Source organism: Camelus ferus, chromosome X (genome assembly GCF_009834535.1).
Source record: "Camelus ferus isolate YT-003-E chromosome X, BCGSAC_Cfer_1.0, whole genome shotgun sequence".
NCBI lineage: Eukaryota > Metazoa > Chordata > Mammalia > Artiodactyla > Camelidae > Camelus > Camelus ferus.
The window spans coordinates 67074289-67097096 of NC_045732.1; the positions used below are offsets into that span (position 1 = coordinate 67074289).

General features: G+C 36.3%; 2 protein-coding genes across 9 annotated transcripts in view; one reads left to right on the forward strand and one right to left on the reverse strand.

Moving 5' to 3' along the window:
- Positions 1-2014: 2014 nt before the first annotated feature.
- On the reverse strand, positions 2015-9043 carry NXT2 (nuclear transport factor 2 like export factor 2). Of its 3 annotated transcripts, none has more exons than XM_032474746.1 (5): positions 8910-9043; positions 7839-7923; positions 6725-6811; positions 5125-5269; positions 2015-4234 (listed from the first exon to the last, which is right to left on the reverse strand). In XM_032474746.1, the coding sequence occupies exons 1-5, from the start codon at positions 9005-9007 to the stop codon at positions 4053-4055; spliced, it is 597 nt and encodes a 198-aa protein (XP_032330637.1). In that variant the 5' UTR covers positions 9008-9043; the 3' UTR covers positions 2015-4052. The 3 variants fall into 3 exon arrangements, with proteins under 3 accessions (XP_032330637.1, XP_032330638.1, XP_032330639.1); XM_032474747.1 differs by lacking the exon at positions 8910-9043 and adding an exon at positions 8046-8272; XM_032474748.1 differs by lacking the exons at positions 7839-7923; positions 8910-9043 and adding an exon at positions 7462-7624 and having other exon boundaries at positions 2016-4234.
- The window catches only part of GUCY2F (guanylate cyclase 2F, retinal), a 130697-nt gene continuing 115690 nt past the window's right edge, over positions 7802-22808 (forward strand). For 3 of the 6 annotated variants that reach the window (XM_032474740.1, XM_032474745.1, XM_032474744.1), the window contains exon 1: positions 7811-7938. The gene's annotated coding sequence lies outside the window, so the exon portion shown is untranslated. Of the gene's footprint in view, positions 7939-12084; positions 12162-14179; positions 14227-15567; positions 15628-22808 lie in introns of all 6 variants that reach the window. The other 3 variants (XM_032474743.1, XM_032474742.1, XM_032474741.1) reach the window with 3 other exon arrangements.

Here is a 22808-nt window from a genome sequence, read left to right on the forward strand (position 1 = left end):
AAATAGTTTTATGTGGTACTAAGACATGTTCAAAAGTTGTTCTGCTGGAATGCCTTCTCAAACCTCTGCCTGGACTTCTGAAACAGGGCAGCCTCCTCCCTGTTTCAACTCCTTTTCATTGCCACACATCCTATTCTCAGATTCTGTCTAAAGACTAACCTAAATAGTTGCTTTCCTAGCTTTGAACCTCGGGTGCAAGAAAAGCAATGGGAGGAAAACAGGGCTGCCCTTCATAAATATGACACGTCTAAGAGGAAGTTTTTGATCATTTCTCAGCCAGACACCACTTTTTGGAAGTCAACCCTACCCTTCCACTCCCCTACTAGAAAGTGATGGTGAAAATATCATGCTTCCTCTATTTTCATGTTTTCCAAACTGCTGGTACAATCTATTAGGAAGTTGTAAAAATCAATTCAGCAGGCTATGATCAGCATTTTAAAAAGTTAATAAAATGAAATTGAAAATGCCAGAAACACATCGCAAGTAGTAAGCGTAAGTTTTATTTTGGATATATAATTTTTATTAATAGTTTGTTTTATATATATATATTCTATATATATAAATATATATAATATATTTGTACACTGTGTTGTGACATTTTATACTTCTTACTGTGGGTCAGAGCAAAACTTTGAAACCACTGATCTATAGGGTGCATATACTCTATTCTAAGACCCTCCATCTAACACATTATTCCAACAATATTTCTAGTTTCTTATCTTTCAGTGCTTCTCTAGGCAGCAAGACTGATGTATATAGCTCACTGATAGTCACCAAGAAATCTTCCATATAGAAAGATGCATTTGACAAAGAAGGGCAAATATTTATCAATAGAATACAGCAGAGTTTGGTAGTAAGTGCTTTGATGAAATATTTTTATTGTACAGGGCCAACTGTTAAATTAAAAAGCAAATATGCCCTACCATTTCCCCCTAAATATGTAAAGTTATGTTAAAGCTCATCCATGCTTATCCTTTCTAACCTATATTGTCAAATTATAACAAAAATCAGCAAATGAAGTCCCCTGCTATCAAATTCCGTGTGTCACTAACTTCAGGCAAGTCAATCCAGCAACATTCCAGAATAAGAGATCATGGTACCTTCTTGGCTTTTATTTGACTTCTTGCTCCTTTCCCAAACACCACACTTATCCTTTAACCTCACTGGGACACACCCACAGACACACCACACATTACTAGGTAATTTCCAAAAACTAGGAAAATGCTGATTCCAATTCACCATGGCACTTACATGCTTAAATAAGGTCTGTAACTCTTCCAGCCTCATAAGCTCATCATGAAATACAAATAACTTGGTCACAGAGTTTGGGTTGTTAGCCTCTTAAACTTAAGTCTTTTATTCCCACAAATGCCTACAAATTTGCACCAAAGTAGACTCCTAACCATTTTTATCTAGGCAAAATTCATTACTGTATTTCATCAATCTAAGATGCCATCGATTGTAAGACTCACCAGTATTTTATGTACCCCAGAGGAAATAAAAAAAGCTGATCAAAGTATGATTTAACATCAATTTATGATCCATACCAATTTCAGGGATATTCAGTTGTAAAAAATACATTCTTCTTTGAAGAGATGAAATATAGTGGTTGATTTCAAGGGCTGTTGCCTCCTCTCACTCTTCTTCAAGTATCTGCTGACATACTTTTAATATAGAATTAAAGTTAATGGGACCTTTTTTTTTTCCTGGAAATGAACTGTCTTTTGGTTTCACTGCCTACTTAATATAGCAGTTTGGCTAGTTTTTTAAGGTTAAAATTTCCAACGTCTCACCAGAAACTTCACTGCTACTTCAAACAGGTGATCTCAAGAATGTGAATATTTGGTAGGAAAAGAGGAAGAACAAGATAGGCTAGAGAAAGGAAAAAGTCTGAGCTGTCAACCATTGTTTCCAACATTCAAACTACAAATTTTTTTAAGAAAAGCCTTATACTGTAAAGAAACAACCACCTGTTCTGGAGCCTTAAAAAAAAATCAAAAGACCTTAAACCAAGCTTGAGAAAACTTGTCACAAGGCAAATTTTATTTTTTTCAACTTACAAAAATATCTGCATGTCAAAAATACAGTCTAGTCCATGTAAGCATAGTTCCAGCCATTTAAAAGTTACACAGAGTTTGGAAAAAGCAATTCATATACAAGTCTTAAAACATTCAATTCATGAATAGTATAGAACCACTCAATTCAATTATTGCTAGTTATATGCAGCTTTTACTTGAGACTGTTCTCCTTAAGGGAAAGGGCAGTATTTGGGCAATCTGATCGTTGCTGCTAAAACTGGCTTTGAAAAGCCAATCCAAAATTAGAATAAGCTAATTTTGAGTAGAATACAATGTGTAAGTTTTAATCAGTACAAGAAGGTGTTGTCTAAATTTCAGTTCTGTCCCTTTCACCTATTTAATTCTATTCTGTTAATATATCAGAAATGCAATGAATAGTTTGAGACAAGAGTAAATGAATCACTGATTTTCAAACTAAATGGTAAGAAACATTAACTCTGGGCTGTAATGCAGAAACAAAGCTGCCACATCTAATGTAAAAAGATGAAAACAATAAATTCAATAATGGAAAAATGTTTAAAGTTTAACCACAAACCAAAGCTAGATTTCTTTCTCCTTAGACGCTGAGACATAAAATGGATCAATTTGTTCTTTTGAAGTTTATGGGCTTATAAAGATCTGCTGCTCTCTATTTTCTCTAAAACAGCTATTAGCCACATAACAGGAACATGTTTTGTAACAGATCTATTTGCTCAATGCCATATAGAAGAACAAATCATAAGATTAAATAATTTTAAGGTTAAGGAGGAAAACGATTGTGCAGTTGACAGTGTAAACACAGGGAACAGGTCACTTACTTTGGGGGTGGGTAATACATAGGAGACTTTTGGCCTGAAGTCACATGGAAGACTTAGAAGTTAAGGTCCCAAAGAGAGAGCAATGGCTTTGTTTCCCACTTTCCTGTCAGACCCTGCTGCAGGGTCAGGCTTATTGCTGACATTTTACCCCCATAAGTTCTTGAATAAATTGAGACATATATTGGTGGTAAGTATGAGGTGAACTGGAAAAACATTTAAAATAATTTTTAGAACAAACGTGACACCATGACCATTTGGCAAGTATACTTATTACCTTAATGACTTAAATCCTAAAAACTGGCTACACTTTTTGGAGGTAGAAAACAAGTACCAAAAATTTACCATTTGGCCACCTCTCCTTGCTTCTGGCCAACCTCGGATCCCTACATTTCTCACTCCTCATTCTCCCATTAAAGCTATTAGTCCTACTACCATTCGTTACCTAAAATTATAGACCTGGAGCTGCCAAGAAAAAGCTTTTTAAGAAGTTTTACTTTTAAGCCACTGAGTATGTCCAACACTCAGGCATCAACCAAGAACATTTCACACCTCTCTAGTAGATTAATTCACTTCATAAGAAAACATGCCAACATAAAAATACCACATTACTTAATATAAAAAGACTACTGAACATCTCTACATGTGATTCTAGGATGTCAGGGTAGTTATGCAAACCTCTATCAGTAATGTGTTCATTGAACTGATCTGAAAAAGCCTTAGAATGAAAACTACATTACCAGTGTTTACCAAAAATAGGTACGTGTTGTACTACAAAATTAACCTAATAACAACAACAAAAAAACCCCACTCCACTTCCTCCTAGAGAGTTATGTTGTGCTGATATCCCATAGACAGGACTATAAAAGGATTTCATTTTTGCGATATGCTGGGCTCACAGTGAGTATGTTAGCACAGAGATCATGGGTTTAATGTTACTATTAGAATGTCATTAGTCAAACATATATAAGGCATGTAGAAAACTGGCATTTAGGCTCGCAAGGGCAATGATCCAAACTGCAGCTGCTAGTAAAGGTGCTGCTAGGAAGAAAAAAAATATTAAAGAAATTTAGTTTCGGCACATACTAGTTTACAGTGCTTCCACAATGAAATGAATTAATTCACATAAATTTCTGTTGCTGGAACTAATGGACCAAAAGAGAATGGACTTCTGCCCCCTTTAACTACTAGCCCAATCTTGAAAACGGAAGCAGTCACTTGCGATCTTCCACACGGTATTGGTAGGACTAGACTGAGCAGTCAGCAGGAAGTTCTGGTTGAAGTAGTGCTGTTTGTTGCCATCAAACTTCACTGTGCCACTGGTCACAACAAGAACTGTAGTCTGCGCCTGAGTAGCTTGCTCTTCACCCACACAGAAAAAGAGAACAGGGTGGATTCCATCACTAAGTGAGCAGATTTTCGGGCTTAAACCACACTTCCTGTAACTTAACACTAAAAAAAGTTTCTTTGAGCATAATCCTGAGAAGGCATTCCCACAGTGAGAAAATGAAATAATCATTTCAAAGATCTTAGTATTATTTTCCGTCCAGAAAGATTTGGACTGCTCTAAAGTTTCAAAATAAAAAGCTTACATCTAGCATAGGACTATTTGGTTCCTGTATTTATTAATATTTCATTGAGTTTCTAACAAAGCTTTGTCATATTTTGCTTCTTAAGCTATAGTTCATTTCAAGAATTCTGAAGGAAAAAAAAAAAAAACAAAAAAACCCCTGAACTACTACGTAAGATGCTTAGGACCCCACCTAGAGGTTAATCGTACAAACTGCATCAATCTACCTTGAATCAAATTCTGTCTTGCCAAAAGTCATCCTTTCATATAACAGAGTAAATTTCTGTGAAATTTTTAATAGGTTGTAAGATAACAAGACACATTAATCAGAGACATAGTACAATTTTTCTCTGGGGACATTTCAAGGCCTAGAAGGTAACTATTTATTTAGGGAAAATAGATAATCATTCCTCAACAAAATCACAATCAACAAAAATCATATTAAGGTTCAATTTGTCACATAACTTTTCATAAGCCATAATCACTCAAGCCACCAAAACCTACAAGTGGTCCTCTGTGAGCTGCACCTAAAGGAAGACCAAAAGTTTGATTTGAATTTTTCATATTTAACTTGCTCGAAAAAGTAATTCTACCTCGGAAAGTTGCTAGCTGCTTTTGGTGTTAAAGCTCAGTGCTCACTAAAGGAAAACAAAGGAAGTACCTTGAAAGACCATGATCTTACCATGAACTGGCTGGCAATCTAACATATTGACCTGGAACTCACTAGAAGGCAACATCTCAAAAAAATTAGTTAGGGCTTCCAGCCCTGTAACAACATTTCCATTCCATATTAAAGTGGCCTTGTCTAGATACAGCCTGGTTAGTGCCTAAAAAGAAAGAAAAAGGAAAAATAAGGAAAGATTTTTGTTTCTGGATAAGCATTTTACAGAAATGGATTGAAACATAACAGGTAGTATCTAAACACTTTCATAGTTCTTCTTCCATCTCTACTTCCTTTGCCCCCTCCCACAGGAAGACAACGTGAACAAGGTGTCTGCCTTATGATGTTGGCCTTAAATAGATATTACCCTACCTTTAGTAAACTAGGCAGCTAGCTAAATGCTTTTTTTTTTTTTGCATATTTCACTTTAACCACAATGAGAAAACTTTGTACCAAACTGGAAGAGAGTTTTTTGGGAAAGTTTTGCTTTCTATATTAAAATGAATTAAATGATCACAAATTTCAATTTCACGCAACCCCAAACCAGTTTTAATCTCCCTCCCTTTTCTAATTCTGTGAATTAATAAAGCTGTCAATCAGGCCCTACCCGTACACTTCAATCCTGTAAATCAAATAAGTTAAATAAGTTAAATCTCAAATAAAGCAGAATTCATCAGTTACTCTTTAGTCACGGGAGTCGGTCACAGGATTTCAGTGTGTCAGAGGACATGTTATTTGCTTAGCTCTAAATTTAACTTGGATTAAAGGGCCAACACATACATATCTTAACTCTGCAAAAGAACTATGTTGCTTTTTTTGCTAATTTATCTTTGAAAGCACCAAGGCACAATAAATGTCCATTGTCACATCCCTTGCCCCTGTCCCATGTTATCAAACATCAATATAAAGAACTTCTGTTTAATCCTCTGCCTTAAAAATAGGTTTTTAGAGATAAGATGCTAACTTCTGTACCTGCAGTATAGAGAATGTTCTGTACAACACAGTCCTATGAGGATAAAAGACCTATACAAGACTCTGAAATATTGAAATAGTTACTTAAAAAATATGGCTCAGGGATAAAACACAATGAAAAGAGCTTATGATGTGAGAACTTGCTCTGGTGAAGACTGAAAAAGTATCCAAGTAATGTGGATTCTGTCTGTGAGTGCCAGTTATAGCTGTGAACTTTAATAAAAAAACACCTATTAATACATGAAATTAAAGGGGCAAATCAGGGAACACATGGCAGCCCCTCCACTAACACTAACACTATTTTAACCATATTGGTTAATGACGGGACTGAGAAAATGTAACATATTTAAGGAAATATATTTGGGTGCCACGTTAAGTGTAGTATTGAAATTAACTCCCTCTTACCACCATAAAAATCAAATGACGTTAAGAGAGGTTAGCAACTTGCCCAAAATCATAGAGCTGGGCAAACACAAAGCTGGGATACGAGATTCCAGAGGCCACAATTCCATAATGCCATTCCACTCCTTCCCTATATAATGTGCTTTTAAAGAACAAGTCCACAGCTATTACTTATGCAAGTCAGATGAGTGGCAGGCTCAAAAAAAAAAGTGGTATTTAATACAGAGTAGTAGTGTACAACACTCACCCGTCTCCTTTTGTCCATTGTCTCATAGTAAATATTGACAAATTCCTCAGCAGCTCTGCATGCCTGATCTACATAAGTTTTAAAATCCTACAAGAAAAATTTCATTAAAGTGTACATTACCACCCCTCCAAACCCTCACAAACACAAAACCACCCACAGAAACTGATGGTTTATTTCAATCACTTTGTAGCTCCATACATAGTCCACATTCTTCCATATACAGTTGAACATTTAAAGGTTAGGGCTCAAGTATCCAATTTTAAAAATTTTCACTATTTTTAAGAATGTATCTTTAGGACATATTTATCCTTCATTAGTGGACTTGATTATTTTCTCACTTCAAATATAAATCTATAATCTTTGCTTGGCAACTGGTATTTTAGGCTTCTAATATTTTACAGAACATTCACCTTAATAGAAATGATGTGGTCTGAACCTTAAAAAAGAAAAAAAGAAAGAAAAACAAGGAGTAGGGGGTGGCCAGATTACCATTAGATAAACTGGGAAAGTGTTCTCTTTTCAAGAGACAAGTTATTCAAACGTTGTTGAATCGGGAAAAAAACAGACTAAGAATAAAGCTCAATGAACTGCTTGAAAAACTAGGTATTTAGAAAACTTCTCCACATTACATAAAAATTCACCGGCATCTGTAAACAATTTTAAAAACCGAGGAAAAGAAATGCTGTTGCGGTTTTCTCTTGCAGGAAGATTAAGTTCCTTCTTCCCCAGCCACTTACCAGCCCAAGCTTTTATTTGAATTAAGAATCAGTTTCATTTCGTTCTTGGGTAACTCAAAGTTATTTAGAGAGGGAGATGATCAAAAGGAGATTACAAGCCATAAACAACAGACCCCAACATTCCCGACTCTCGCTAGTTCCCAAGTCAGGGAACCTTCCACGATCTCGGGAAGCGACCGCACAGCCTTGGGAATAGGGGGGTCGCGGGAGGGGGAAGGGTGGTTGTGGGGTGCTGCAGAGAGCGGGCCCCACCCTCGGAGCATGGCGGGCCAGGCCCTGATTCGTTGCTTGACCACGTGACTGGCAGTCATCCCGCCCCGGCTCCCATCCCCTCAGCCGCCCGCGCCCAGGAACCCTACAGCGGCTGCGACACTCACCACGGAGAAGGCCATCGGGGAGTACGAAGCAGCCTGTTCCTGCAGTGGCGGCGTCACTACGTTCTCTCCTGTCCAGCTCCCTAGGCTGCGAGAGGATCAGGTACTTAGGAACACAGCGAAACCCGCCAAACGCACAGAATTCTCTGCCCGCCCATTCTCTCCCGGAAGTAGCTCGGTCCGTTGTTAAAAGCACCCCGATGTACCAACCTTGAGGCCACTTCTCTTCAGTTCCGACCGTGCCCTCCCATCCGCCTTATATATGCACTTGTTTGATATTTATTAACTTAGTTTGGAAGAAAAAAAATCGCTTTGCTTTTGTAACTGGTTAATCCCAGCAAAAGTATCCGTTTCTCCAAAGTGCCCTGGGACAGCAAAAAAAAACAAACAAACAAACAAAAAAAAAACGAAACAAAACTATTTAAGGTTTCCAATCGGAGGACTTCACTGCTCCAGGAAGCAGGGCCAGCGTTAGCTTAACACCAATGACAAACGCGAGAGACCTATGAAATCTGTAGCCAATAGGAAAAGTGGGCGGAGCTTGGGGAAAGCGCCTAATCATACTGCGTATGACTGGTAGGCAACAGTTTAGAGTTCTGGAACATTCTGGAAGAATCGAGCTCACTGAATTAAACCCCAATGTTTCAGTAGTATTCGTAAAATTATTAAGTATTTGATTTTGCACTATTCAGTGGAAAAGGCTCATTCATTTCCTCCATTCTTAAATGAAGATTATTCTATAGTGCCATTCACAACCGTCCGCAACCTATTTTAAAAATAACTATTTTATTGAGTGGTTACGGTGAGCAAGGGGTATTTTCTAAGTATTTTAACCCATATTCACTTATCACCATAATGCTATGAGGTGATCATCTCTGTTACATAGTTAAGACATAGAGTAATTAAGTAACCCGCTTAGGGTCACAAACTACTTAGAATTCGGGCTCAACCAATTTAACTACCACTGCAACCCGACTTCACTAAGCAGCATCCTTCAAACCGTTCACCTCAAAGCCCCCTCAAATTTTTGGGTGCTCAAACGAATAAATCAGTTAGATGTTTCTATAGTCTTACCATGCCTGCCTTCTTTGTGGTTCGTCATAAAAATTGTCATTCCTTCCTTGGTGTCTTTCACTGTCTCTCTGAGACTGGTCTCCTTTGAATTTTCTCATATTTTAATCTTATTTTCCCCGCCGGCTCTCTTCCCTTCAGTCGAGCTCTAACTGTAGCTACTTCTCAGCGTACTCTCTGCCCTCCTCAGTGCCCCTCTTTCTGGCGTCATTTCCGGCGGCGGCAGCGGGGTGGGGGTGGGGCGGATGGTGTCTCCTTGAAAACCTCCCTCCTCCCACGTGACAGCAATTGCTACTTGTATGCTAATGAAGTTCAACAACACGTCTGCAGCGCCCCCCTCTTCTCTGAGCTTCAATTCCACATTGCTAAATATGAACAGGGGAATGCACTACAAGCTTCTCAAACTTCTAGAGTTCAAAATTTAAACTCATTATTTCCTTTGCACTTTCAATCTGCTGTATTCTTTCTGTTATCTATGCTTGAGTTTTTGGAATTTTTAAAATTTTTTGGTGTCCCCTAACATCATCATTCATTTGTTCATTCAAGAGATATTTATTGAACACATGCTATGGGCCAGGCATTATGCAAGGTTCTGGATATAGAGCAGTGAACAAGATAAACATGATTCCTAATTTCATGAAGCTCACAATGTAATGGGAGTGGTAGACAATAAACAAAACATTAATGAATTACAGAGAAATTCCAAGTAACTTGTCTAATTCTGCCCATTCTTTAAAGAAATTCTCTCCCTCATTCTCTTTCTCTCTCTCCTACAAACTTTGACTTTGATTGCTATATTCTCATTTTCCCAAAATTCTAATCTTTAAAGGGCTACCTTGGTCTGGTCTCAGTTTACCTTTCCAGACTTCTCTCCCATTATTCACCAACATTAGTAAAGTTAACTACTACTGTTTCCAAAAAATGGTTCATGTTTACTGCTTTATATAGGTGATTGCTTTTCTTAACTGAGAGCTTAGTATGTCTTTGATTTTATTATGATTTCATTCAATCCTCACAACCCCTGGAGGAGCAAATATTATTATCTAGATTTTTAAGAATCTAAATTGAAGTTCAAAGAGGTTAAGTAAGTTGGCCAAGAATACACAGCTAGTGGAACTGGTATTTTAACCCACAACTGTCTGATCCCAAAATACTTTTTCTTAGACACTCTATTAGTCATACATTTGCTTATCCTATGTTTATTTTGGAATATTTATTCTCTCCTTCTACAACTGCCCTTCAGGGACCAGAGCAGGTACAGCCTCCTTCATGAAGCCTTCCCTCATTTCATGTCCCTAGAACCCCAAAGGGTGTGACTTGTCCTTTGGCTATAAGAGGTGACTATTGGAGTGGCACAATAGTGTTGGGAACTAGAGAAGTATTGGGAGTACTGAAAAGGGATAGCTGAGCTAAGGTGGTGGCAAGGCTCAGAGTTTTGCACCAAATGTTTGTACTTTTTGAATTTGTGCACTTTTATTGATATACTGTAAAGATGGGAGGCTGTGTAAACTGATAACATGAAACTGAGCAGGACCCTGAGGGGCCTTCCTGGGGACAGAACACCCTCTGTTCCCTGCCTCTTGTTTGTAGAAAAGCTTTAGCATCCTAGGCCTTCCTTGAGTTCCAAAGAAAAAATTTAATCAGAGAAATACAGAAACAAAGGAAAAGCAGTCAAGCAAGATAAAATAATTATAATGACAGTTTAGCTATAAAATAGAGTCAAAAATTTTATTTCTTCCATAAGGGTTATACATAATATCCTGAGCCATATCCTTGAGTTGTTTTACAGATACTAACACCCCCACCTATTTGCTGACCACCAGCACATAGACCCCCAAACTGGTTGAAACCAGAAACTTGATGATGTTGACCCCCTGAAATACCACCCAGTTAGTTACCTTACCACTAACCAATCAGAAGAATGCTCATGAACTGATCAGGCACCCTGCGACCCTCTCCCTCACCTTGCTTTTAAAAACCCTTCACCATTGGGGAGTTCAGGACTTCTGAGCATGAGCAGCCCATTCTTTTTGCTTGGCCTTGTAATAAACACTGTCTTTCACCACAACCTGGTGTCAGTAGATTGACTTTGCTGTACATAAGGTGAGTGAACCCAAGTTTGGTTTGTTAACGAACATAGAAAGCAATTGTTGGGCTCTGGTTCTTCAGAGGACGGCATTTAAACCATATGAATACTATGTTTGGGGTGACAAATGGGAGCCAGGTGAATATGACACAGAATTAGTCTTCACTAAATAACTGCACATGTGCAAAAAGTGGGGCGAGGGACTAGAACGGTGCAAAAGGGCTTTTCTTGGAACACAGAATGGCAACTTGGTTAAGCACATTGTTATTGGCACCAGCTGGATTTAAATACTGGCCATACCAGTGAGCAGCTTTGTGACCTTGGCCAAATTATCTAACCATTACATACCTCAGTCTCTCAATCTGTAAAATGGAAATAATAATATTAACATGTATTTTGTAACGTTGTTGTGAGAATTAGATGAGCCAGTGCCTGCCATACAGTCCCTGCTTTAGGAATATTATTTTCCTACTGATGGCAGTGGCTATTATGCAGCCATCTATTTGAGACTGTGAAGCTGGGACAGATTAGAAAATTTTGGTGTATTGAATGGCATCAGTACAGTTCAGGAAATGGTTAGGGTTCCTGGGATAGCAGACTGTAGGAGCAATAAATTGGGTTGATCAGGATTTCTCGTGGCTGTTCTGTGCAGCCATTTCTCCTAGTCAAGTGTAGACCTACTGGAATTGAGCCCGTTTGGAGTTATCAACATCCCTATCTGAAACTTTGCCTTGCTCTTGACTTTAGAAGGACTAGTCTAAACCAATAAGGGAAGTGATCTGAGCAGTCAGCCCCTTCCTCTCAGGTCTCTAATTGGCAACCAGCCTGTTCACATTAAGTCTCATGCTCTATCGACTAAGTTAGCCAGAAACCTTTGGCCTGTTCACATTAGGCAGCACTTTTAAAAACAGCTTTATTGAGGTACAGTTCACATACCATGCAATTCACCCATTTATGGTGTAGAATTTAATGGTTTTTAGTATATTCACAGAACTATACAAGTATCGCCATGAAATTTTAGAATATTTTCAATGCCCTGGAAAGAAATCCCTTACCCATTAGCAGTCATTTCCCATTCCTCTTTCACCCCAGCTCCTGGCAGCACCAATGTCCTTCCTACTTCTATGGATTTGCCTATTCTGAGAATTTCTTATAAATGGAATCATACAGTAAGTAGTCTTTTATGTCTTAGCATAACATTTTCAAAGTTCATTCATGTGGGAGCATGTACCATTACTCCATTCCTTTTAATTGCAGAACAATATTCCACTGTATGGATATAAGGGATTTTATTTATTCACTAGTCTGTTGCTGGACATTTGGGGGGGTTCCATTTTTTGGATATTATGAATAATGCTTCTGTAAACATTTGTGTATGAGTTTTTGTGTGGGCATGTTTTCAGTTCTTTTCAGTAGATACCTAGGAGTGGAACTAAATTTATGTGTTAAAAAACTAAATTCAACTGAGTAAATTTTGAAGATCTTACTGCCTTATTCAATGATTTATGTATTGGGCAGCATTTAATCTAGCAGATAGAAAGGAGTTCTGAGGAGCTGTACAAAATGACAGATTTTTATAGACAGAAGGGTACAGGAATAAGGCAAAAAAGTAAGGTGGTTATACTGGGCAAAAAAGTAAGGAGGTTATTGCAGTTACTTTCCTTTAGGCAAGGGTTTATCAGGCAGATTACCTCACTAGTGCTGATCAGGTCATTCTTGATTGATTGGTTTAAGATTCCATTTCTGAATGATGGCTATTCTGACTGGTGTGAGGTGATACCTCATTGTAGTTTTGATTTGCATTTCTCTGATAATTAGTGATACTGAGCATTTTTTCATGTGGGGCATCACCTCACACCAGTCAGAATGGCCATCATTCAAAAGTCCACAAATGATAAATGCTGGAGAGGGTGTGGAGAAAAGGGAACCTTCCTACACTGTTGGTGGGAATGCAGTTTAGTGCAGCCACTGTGGAAAACAGTATGGAGAGTCCTCAAAAGACTAAACATAGACTTACCATATGGCCCAGCAATCCCACTCCTGGGCATACATCCAGAGGGAACCCTAATTAAAAAAGACACCTGCACCCCAATGTTCATAGCAGCACTATATATAATAGCCAAGACAAGGAACCAACCTAAATGTCCATCAACCGATGACTAGATAAAGTGGTATATTTATACAATAGAATACTATTCAGCCATAAAAATGACAACATAATGCCATTTGCAGCAACATGGATGGTCCTGGAGAATGTCATTCTAAGTGAAGTAAGCCAGAAAGAGAAAGAAAAATACCATATGACATCACTCATATGTGGAATTTAAACAAACAAACAAATAAACAAACTTATGTATAAAACAGAAACAGACTCACAGACATAGAATACAGACTTGTGGGTTGCCAGGGGGAGGCAAGTGGGAAGGGATAAATTGGGAGTTCGAGATTTGCAGATACTGACTGGTATATATAAAATAGATAAACAAGTTTACACTGTATAGCACAGGGAAATATATTCAGTATCTTATAGTAGCTTATGGTGAAAAAGAGTATGAAAATGAATATATGTATATTCATGTATGACTGAAAAAGTTTTCTGTACACTAGAAATTGACACAACATTGTAAACTGACTATACCTCAATTAAAAAAAATTTTAAAACTTAATAAAAAAAAGATTCCATTTCTGAGGGATCCTAAACTGTAATCAAGTTAAGTCTTGGTTTGGATGTGTGAGGCTTAGCATAAGCCACTCCATTTTGGGCCTGTTGTCTTGTTTCTAAACATATGTTTAATGTTTTAAGGAACTGCCAGATTATTTTCCACAGTAGCTACACCATTTTATATTCCCACCATCAATGCATGAGAGTTCCAAATTTGCCACATTCTCACTAATACTTGTTATTGTCTATCTTTTGATTATAGCCATCCTAGTTGGTGTGAAGTGATGTCTCACTGTGGTCTTGATTTGCATCTCCCTGATGCTTAATGATGTTGAGCATCTTTTCATGAGCTTACTGATCATTTGTATATCTTCTTTTGAATCTGTATATTCAGATCCTTTGTCTATTTTAAAAATTCACATTGTCATTTTATTATTGAGTTTAAAGTATTCTTTATATATTCTAGGTACAGATCCTTGATCAGATATATATATATATTTGCAAATATTTTGTCTCATTCTGTAGATTGTCTTTTCACTGCTGTGAAGCTGTGGAGACAGGTATGGGAATAGGTGAGTAGCTCAAGTTATGACACTACAAACTCTGCTGTCTTTATGAGTGTTCAGCAGTTTTTCTTGAATAAGTACTCCTCAGATTTTTGCAAGTGTTTCCTTACTTTCTCAAGGTCTGAAAAAGCTACTTTTGACAATTTTTGCTAGTATTTTTATTGCTTTTATGGAGGGGTGGATTTAAAGAGGTCCTCACTCCGCCATTCCAGAAGCCCTGCCTAGATAGCACTTATGTATATCTTTTAAAAGACGTCATTGTAGTCTGTCTTTTATTATTTATATTTTTATGTTCTTCACTAGATTTTAAGTTCCTGGGGATAAAATTGTGTGTTTTTCATATATTAAACACTCACTCATACCACTGACATTGAGTAAAATCTTACAGAGAGTAGATGGTTAGAAGTGAATGACCAAATGAAATTCCCTCCTCTTTTTTAGCTTGCCTTTATCCCCATTCTGAATCCATTCTGAAAGAAGTGAAGGTGTGACCTAATTTCTGATAAAGGGAACTTTTCTTTCCTGTCATGATAGAAGTGATAGAATAATCCATTTTCACCTCATTACTTTTCAGTTGCCTCCTCTATGGGGTATTCACAAGTCTTATCTTCAGGGGAGAACAATTCGTTCAACTCTCTGCTGGAAACTTCTTTTTCTTCAAGTAATTATTTTCAGAAGCAAAATGTACAATAAGGCTTTTGTATTGGTTGAGCTCTAGGGTTTTGGGAAGTCTCACCAATATTTTAGCTCACCCAGTCTGAAAATTTCTTAGAAAAATGTGCATTATCATTGTCAAGACAGGTTCAGGTAGGAGCATACGTTTGATTAACAAGATGAGGAAGTAAAATCTGCAAATTGCCTTATCTTACTATGCTCTACCTGAGACGTCTCCATACTAAACAGCCGTTTTTTCTTACTTTCTCCCTCCCATAAACCTTCTTTCTGCTCCCATGTAGTCAATAAAAATAAACAACACAAAAAGTTCTCCCCTCCCTCCAAAAAGAAAGAAAATGTTGTTAGAAGCTTAATGTAGCCACTCAATTTTTCTGTATCCTTTTTACTTTTCAGTATGTTTTCCTGGTATTGACGTACATCTATAAAATTTTTGTTAGTATTTTCCTGACAAAACTTTTTCTCATCGTTTTATTTCAACATTTTTGAGTCATTATGTTGAGATATGTCTTTTGTAAATTGCATATAGCTGGATTTCTTTTTTGCCTGATAATCTCTTTTTAAAATGATGTAAAATTTACCTACAGTAATGTTCATAAATTTTAAGTATACTGCTTCATGGATTTTTACAAAAGTATACACCCATATAACTAACCACTAACTTCATCAAAACAGAATATTTCCAGTGCCCCAGAAGGCTACTTTCTGTCTCCTCTCAGTCCATACTCCACAAAGGTAACCGCTATAATGACTTTTATGATTATACATATTTTTTAGTTATTTAATTTCACATAGATTGATTTATATAGCATGTACTCTCTAACATCTGGCTTCTTTCATTCAGCATGAATGTAAGAGCACCCATTTTTTTTATTTTAGTAGTAGTTCTTCTTTATTTATAGCAGCCTCGAAGTGGAAACAATACAAATGTCAATCAGTGGGAGAATGGACAAGTAAACTGGTCTCAGGGGAAAAGAGTTCAATAATCACCACTAAGCATGATGCTAGCTTAAAGAAAAAAGTCCCTTGTTTAGAGGTGTTCCTTTCTATTCCTAGTTTGGTGTGTACGTTTTTTTAAAAAAATCAGTAACAGGTGTTGAATTTTATCAAATGCCCATTTTGCATCTATTGGCAACTTTCTCTTTTATTCAGCTAATATAATAAATTGCATTGGTTGATTTTCAAATATTTAAGCAGGAGTCTTTATTGGGAGAAACCTCACTTAGTCATGATTTATTTTATACATTGCTGGATTCATTTTGTTAATATTTTATTTAAAATTTTGCATCTATCTTCATGATGGATATTGACTTGCAATTTTCCTTTCTTGTTATATCCTTGTTCGGTTTCAGTATCAGGTTTGATGGCCTCATTAAACATAACAGCACTGGATTTCTTTTTTAGTGTTTGTGTTATATATATTCTCACTCTTTTTACTTTTGACTTTTCTGTGTCCTACTATTTAATCTGAGTCCCTTTTATGCAGCATGTAGTTGCATTTTTCACTATAAAAGAAAAAGCAGTTCAATAATCTTTATTTTAATTGAAATGTTTAGTCCATTTACATTTAAAGTAATTATTAAATATAATACTTGTTCTTTATTTGGCCTCTCTAAGTCTTTGTTTATTTTTCCTTTCTTGCCTTATTTTTATTATTAAAGTATTTTTGTTATCCTCTATTTTATCCTCTATTACTTTTTAGTTATAAATTTTTAAAATAATTCCTTTTGTGGTTACCCTAGAGATTATAATATGCATCCTTGACTTAATCCAGTCTGTCTTAAATTAGTATTTTTCCCATCTGCTGAACATGTAAGAATCATGTAACAATTTCACTCCATTTACTAACTTCTTATCTTTTGTGCTATTGTGTTATATGTTTTCTTTCTATGTATGTCAAAAACCCTATGGGAGTTAATTTCATGTTATGTATATTTTACCACAATGAGAAACTTCTACAGGGCATTATTATCATTGTTTTAAACAGTTAGTGCTCTTTGTTCCTTCCTGCAGTTTCATGCTTCCATCTGTGATCATCTTCCTTCAGCCTGAAGTGTCCCTTTTCATATTCCTTTTAGTGTGCATCTGCTGGCAAAAAAAAAAAAAAAATCAACTTTTATTAGAAAATTTCCCTTTTTTTATTGAGGCAAAATTCATATAACACAAAACCAACCATTTAAAAGTGAACAGTATGGTAACTAGAGTTAACAAAACTATATTGTAAACTTGAAAGTTGCTGTGAGAGTAGAGCTTTAATGTTTTCACCATAATAACAACAACAAAATAACAATTATATGAGGTAAAGTATGTGTTAACTAACCTTATTGTGGTAAACATTTCACAATATACACCTGTATCAAATCACCACATTATATAACATAAACTTATGCAATGCAATATATCAATCATATCTCAGTAAAGCTGGGGGGAAAGTGAATGATTTAGTGGCATTTAGTATATTAACAATTGTTGTGCAACCACCACCTCTGTTTGATTTCAAAACATTTTCATCACTCCCGAAAGAAACCTTGTACCCATTAAGTAGTTACTTCTCATTTCCCCTTCCTCCCAGTCCCAAGTAACCACCAATCTTTCTGTTTCTATGAACTTACCTATTTTTGATATTTCATATCAATGAAATTACATAATATGTGACCCTTTGTGTCTGACTTCTTTCCTTCAACATAATGTTTTTGAGGTTCATTCATGTTGTAGCATGCATCAGTACCTCATTTCTTTTTTATTTTTTTATTTTTATTTTTAATTTCATTTTTAATTTAAGTATAGTTGGCTTACAATGTTGTGTTAATTCCTTATTCCTTTCTATGGTTGAATAATATTCCATTATATACATATACAGTATTTCATTTATCTATTCATCCATTGATGGACATTTGGGTTGTTTAAACTTTTGGCTGTTGTGAATAGTGCTACTGCAGGCATGTGTGTATACTTGTTTAGTTCTTGTTTTCAGTTCTTTTGAGTATATAGTTTTCTTTTATTGTGGTATCTTTGGCATTGGTATCAGGGTAGTACTGGCCTCATAGAGTGAGTTAGGAAATGTCTTCTTCTCTTCCACTTCTTGGAAGTTAGTGAAAAATTTTTTTCTTTTAATGTGCGGTAGAATTCATCAGTGAAGTCCTCTGGCGTCTTTGTTTCTTTGTTGATAGGTTTCAGTTATGGATTCAATCTCTTTACTTTTTATAGACTTGCTCACATTTTCTATTTCTTCTAGTATCAGTTTTGGTAATTTGTTGCTAGGAATTTGTCTATTTCATCTAGGTTATCTAATTTGTTGGTGTGCTATTGTTTATAGTATTTTCTTATAGTCCTTTTTATTTCTGTAAGGTCAATAATAATGTCCCTAAATTCCTGATTTTAGTTATTTGAGTCTCCTTTCTTTTTTGCCAATCTAGCTAAAGGTTTGCCAACTTTGTTAATTGTTTCAAAGAACAAACTTTTGATTTTATTGATTCTCCCTATTAATTTTCTATTCCCTTTCATTTATCCCCATTCTAATTTTTATTATTTCCATTTCTCCTGGCTTTGGATTTAATTTGCTCTTCTTTTGCTATTTCCTTAAGGTGTAAAGTTATGTTATTGATTTCAGGTATTTCTTCTTTTCTAATATAGATGTTTACTGCTATAAAGTTCCCTCTTAGCACTGTTTTTACCGCATCCCATAAGTTTTGGTATGTTGTTTTCATTTTTACTTGTCTCAAGATTTTTTCTAATTTTCCTTGTGATTTCTTCTTTGATTCATTGGTTGTTCAAGAGTGGTTGTTTAATTTTCACAGATCTGTGAATTTTCCAGTTTTCCTTCTGTTATTAATTTCAAGCTTTATCATGTTATGGTTGATATCTCAAAATATGTCTTTTTATATTTTGTATCCATTGACATAGTTTTAAATCTATAGTTTTTTTTTTACAGTTTTAACTTATAAATTCTATACCTGAACCAAAGGTGATTTATTTAATACCATTAAAGCATTACAGGATTTCTGTATTTATCTATATATTTAACTTTTTCAGAGGGCTTTATTTTGCTGTATGCTTTCGTGTTCTGGTAAGCTAGCTCTCCAGGTGGTGAAAAAAGCCCTGATTTTTTTATTTGCTGATTTACACGGTGTAAATACCCCCACTATGGACTGTGTTAAGTTATCAGTGTGATGTCATAGAATGTGAAGTCGAGATGTGCAGTCAACTCTAATGAGCTGCTATAAGTTAGCTCCAACAAACAACTTGTTTCTTGGCATCTCACCCTGCACATAGGTAGCTTAGGAGTCTCCGAACAATTTGAGTGGAATTCATGTGCAGATTTTAGAACTAATTTCTCTGATTCCCTTTTTTCTGTGATTTTGCCCTTCAACTTTGAGCCACTTTTATAGACCTGAACTCGACTTCTGTCTCCTTGTCCCAGAAATACTGATATTCTCTGCTTGGGATTTATTTCTCCATTCCACAAATTAGAAAAATGTCCTCTGAAAAATGTCTGGGTGGATGCTATAAATTTTCCTCTAGCACTTCTTTTGCTGCATCCCATAAGTTTTGGTATGTTTTGTTTTCACCACACGTGTATCCCATTTTTTAGACTGTAGCATATAAAGTCCTGCTTATATTAGTTGCTTATCACTATCTCCAAGCACTTAAAAAAATATATATTTGTGTAATTTTTGTAATTGTTTCCAGTGGGAGAGTTAGTCTACTATAAGCTACTCCCTTACAGCTGTAATTGGAAGTCTTTTTTCCTATCCAGCATAAATACCAGACACTGTCCTAAGTGCATTACACACAGTAATCCATTCAATCCTTGCCAGAACCTTAAGAGGTATCATTTTGATCTTTACCATTATTTTACTAATGAGCAAACTGAGGCACAGAAAAGTTAAGTAATGTGTTCAAGGTCATATAGAAAGTAAATAGTAAACTGGGATTTGGACTTAGGCAGTCTTGTTTTGGAATCCATGTTCTTAACTTCCATGAAGAATACTGTCCCTTGCCCCCAGCCAAGAGGAGAGAGGAGGAAGAGGCTGTAAAAGAGACTGTGAAGTAATAAAAACTCAATGACTTTCAGTTTTCTTATTTGTAAAATGGAACAAAAAATAGTATGTGCTTCACAAGGCTGTTGTGAAGATAAAATCTTAAAATGCTTGTAAAGTATATATCACAGTGGCTATTAAGTAGTAGTCACTAAATAGATGGAAAGCTACTATTATTACATCATAGACTATTTCCTAACTGGCCTACCTGACTCGTCTTTCCAGCTGTACCCTCCCCACAACCCAAACCACACAACCGGCTCACATATTCCCATTTACTTCTCTGCAGCAGAGCCATTTATATCTTACATACTGCTCACCTGCTCAGAATCCTTCCATGGTTCCCAATTGCCTACAGCAGGGATAGGCCAATGCTTTATGTAAAAGGCCAGATAGTAAATGTTCTTAGGCTTTGGAGGTTATATGTTCTCCATTGCCAGTATTCATCCCTGCCATTTTTTTTTTTTGTATAGTAAAAGCATTCATAGAAAATATATAATAAAAGGTGCGTGGATGTGTTCCAATAAAACTTTACTTACAAAACTAACCCTGGGGAAGGCTGGATTTGGCCCACAGGCCAGAGTTTGACAAACCCTTGGCCTACAGAATTAAGGGAAAAAATGACATGTAGGAAGTTGGGTTTACTTTGATGAATTTTCTTTTTTTGGGGGGAGGTCTCACTTCTCCAGTCCTGGCTTTCTGGTGCTTTCCAAAAGGATGTTGTTTTTTGGAATTTTACTTGATTTTTCTAGTTGTTCTCAGCAATAGCATTGCTCTGCTACAAGTTACTCCACCTTAAAGCAGAAGTCTCTTGTGTGGTACAATATTTTAATAAGTACTGGGCCTCCAAGAATTTTCCTGTGTATTTATCTCATTTATGTGGCCCATAACTAGATTGGAAACCAGATGTTTGTATCACCTTAGATATGTAGTGCTCAATGATGATGGTGACATCATGACAGTGTGTGGCTCATGTAAGACTTCAATGCAGGAAACAGAAGCCACTTTAAGAAGTTTAAGCAGGAAGGGTTGTCCCTACCTCTTTATTACAAAAATAGAATTATACAACCTGTTTCATTAACTATATCATGTATCATGACATACATACACATGTCAACACATAAACACCATTTTTTTTTCAGTTCGATCTGAAATATTTCATAGTATGTATGTACTGTAATGAATTTAATCATTCCTCTATTGATGGAAATTCAGGTTGTTTCCATTTTTTTTTTTTTTGCCACTGAAAATAACACTGCAGTAAATGTTTTTGTGGTGATGAGTCCTGATGCTCTTATTCCTGTCCAGTAGAATTTTTCAAGAAAGACTGCTGAGTCAAAGTGTACACATATTTTAAAATTATAATAGATAGTTAGAATATGTTCCAGAAAGTTCATAACAATTTACAGGAACAAATTTAAAACAGAATTGAGTACTTACAAAATTTCTAGAAGGCCTAAATGAGTGGGGTATAGGCTGGATTTAAAAGAATAGTTCCAGGAAAATTTTGAACTGAAACTGCAAGGCAGCTACTACCTCTGATGTCACCCGTAGAGCCCTGTCAGGATTAAGGGCCTGCCATTGTCACTGCTGCAGCTGCTACAGTTCTCTTTGATTCGAAACCACTTCAAGAAACTGCTTTTGCTGCCTTTGCTGGGGGTAACTCCTCAGTTCCTCTTGATACCCAGGAAGCTGGAGGAGAAACACTGCAGAAAAAAACCTCATATATATATTAGGCAGGATTGCTCTTTTTAGCTTGTCAGCCCATCTCCTTCTGCCGGATTTCACATAAGTGCCTCAACTTGGTGATGCCTAGTTCACATGAAAAACCCTAGCTGGGTGACACTCTGGGGTGGAATGGAAGTGGCGTAGTGTTAGTCACAATCTATAATTATTATATAGCATTACTAACTACTCAATTATGCATAATGCTGAACAAGACACTAATTTGGGGATATTCTCTCCAACTAGATCTTAGAAGAGGGAAAAGAGACAAAGAGACACTTTACAAAAGAGGAAATGCATTTGACTTAAAAAATTATGGCAAAAGAATGTTTAAGCAACTTACCAGTAATCCAAAAATGTTTATTAAAACCAGATTTTTTGGGGCCTGTGAAGTTAACAAATATAAATTTGAGACAAGCTGAAGCTGGTTTCAGAACAATAAAATGGACACTTTTATTTTATTCACTGTTGGAGAGAGCATAAATTGGTCCAAATAGTTTGGAAAATAAATAGGTCATATAGGTCAATGAATATCAGTAATTTGATATTCATATACTCTGACCCAGTAATTTCACTTCTCAGAATCTATTCTAATGTAATAATCCTAATACACAAAAAATAAATTTATGTTAAAAGATATTGATTTAGCATCATTTATAATATTAATATCCTATAGTGAAAAAGAATATAAAAAAGAATTTGTATATATATTCCTGAATCACTATGCTGTACATCAGAAACTAATACAATATTGTAAATAAACTCTAATTCAATTTAAAAAATGGGGAAAAAAGGAGGCCAAGATGGCAGAGTAGAAGGACGCTCGCAGCTCACCCTCTCCCACAAATACACCAAGACTTACATCCACAGACCCACTCAGCCAAGCAGAGCACCTGCGGAATTCCGACAGAACATCGTCCTCTTCAAAAATTAAGACCCCAAAAATCTGGTAGGAGAAAAGGAAAAAAGAAAGAAGAAAAGGCAAAACAGAGCAGGATGGGTCCCGCGGGGAGGGAGCGGCAAAGGAGGACTGGTGCTCTTTCACTGGGTCTCCCCTCTCCAACTGAGAGGCCAGCGGGACGGAGGCGGAGCCTCCGAGGCTTGGATCTGTACAGAACAGCCCTTGACACACAGAACTAAGTTAAACGGGCA

What these genes read in the sequence shown, in the direction of transcription:
- NXT2 (XM_032474746.1), bottom strand. Translation starts at nt 9,007, where the DNA reads ATGAGAAAATTCAAAGGAGACCAGTCTCAGAGAGACAGTGAAAGACAC. An exon ending in CAATGGACAAAAGGAGACGG is followed by an intron (nt 5,270 to 6,724) that starts GTGAGTGTTGTA and finishes CTTTCTTTTTAG; the next exon opens with GCACTAACCAGGCTGTATCT. An exon ending in AGATTGCCAGCCAGTTCATG is followed by an intron (nt 4,235 to 5,124) that starts GTAAGATCATGG and finishes GTGTGGGTGAAG; the next exon opens with AGCAAGCTACTCAGGCGCAG.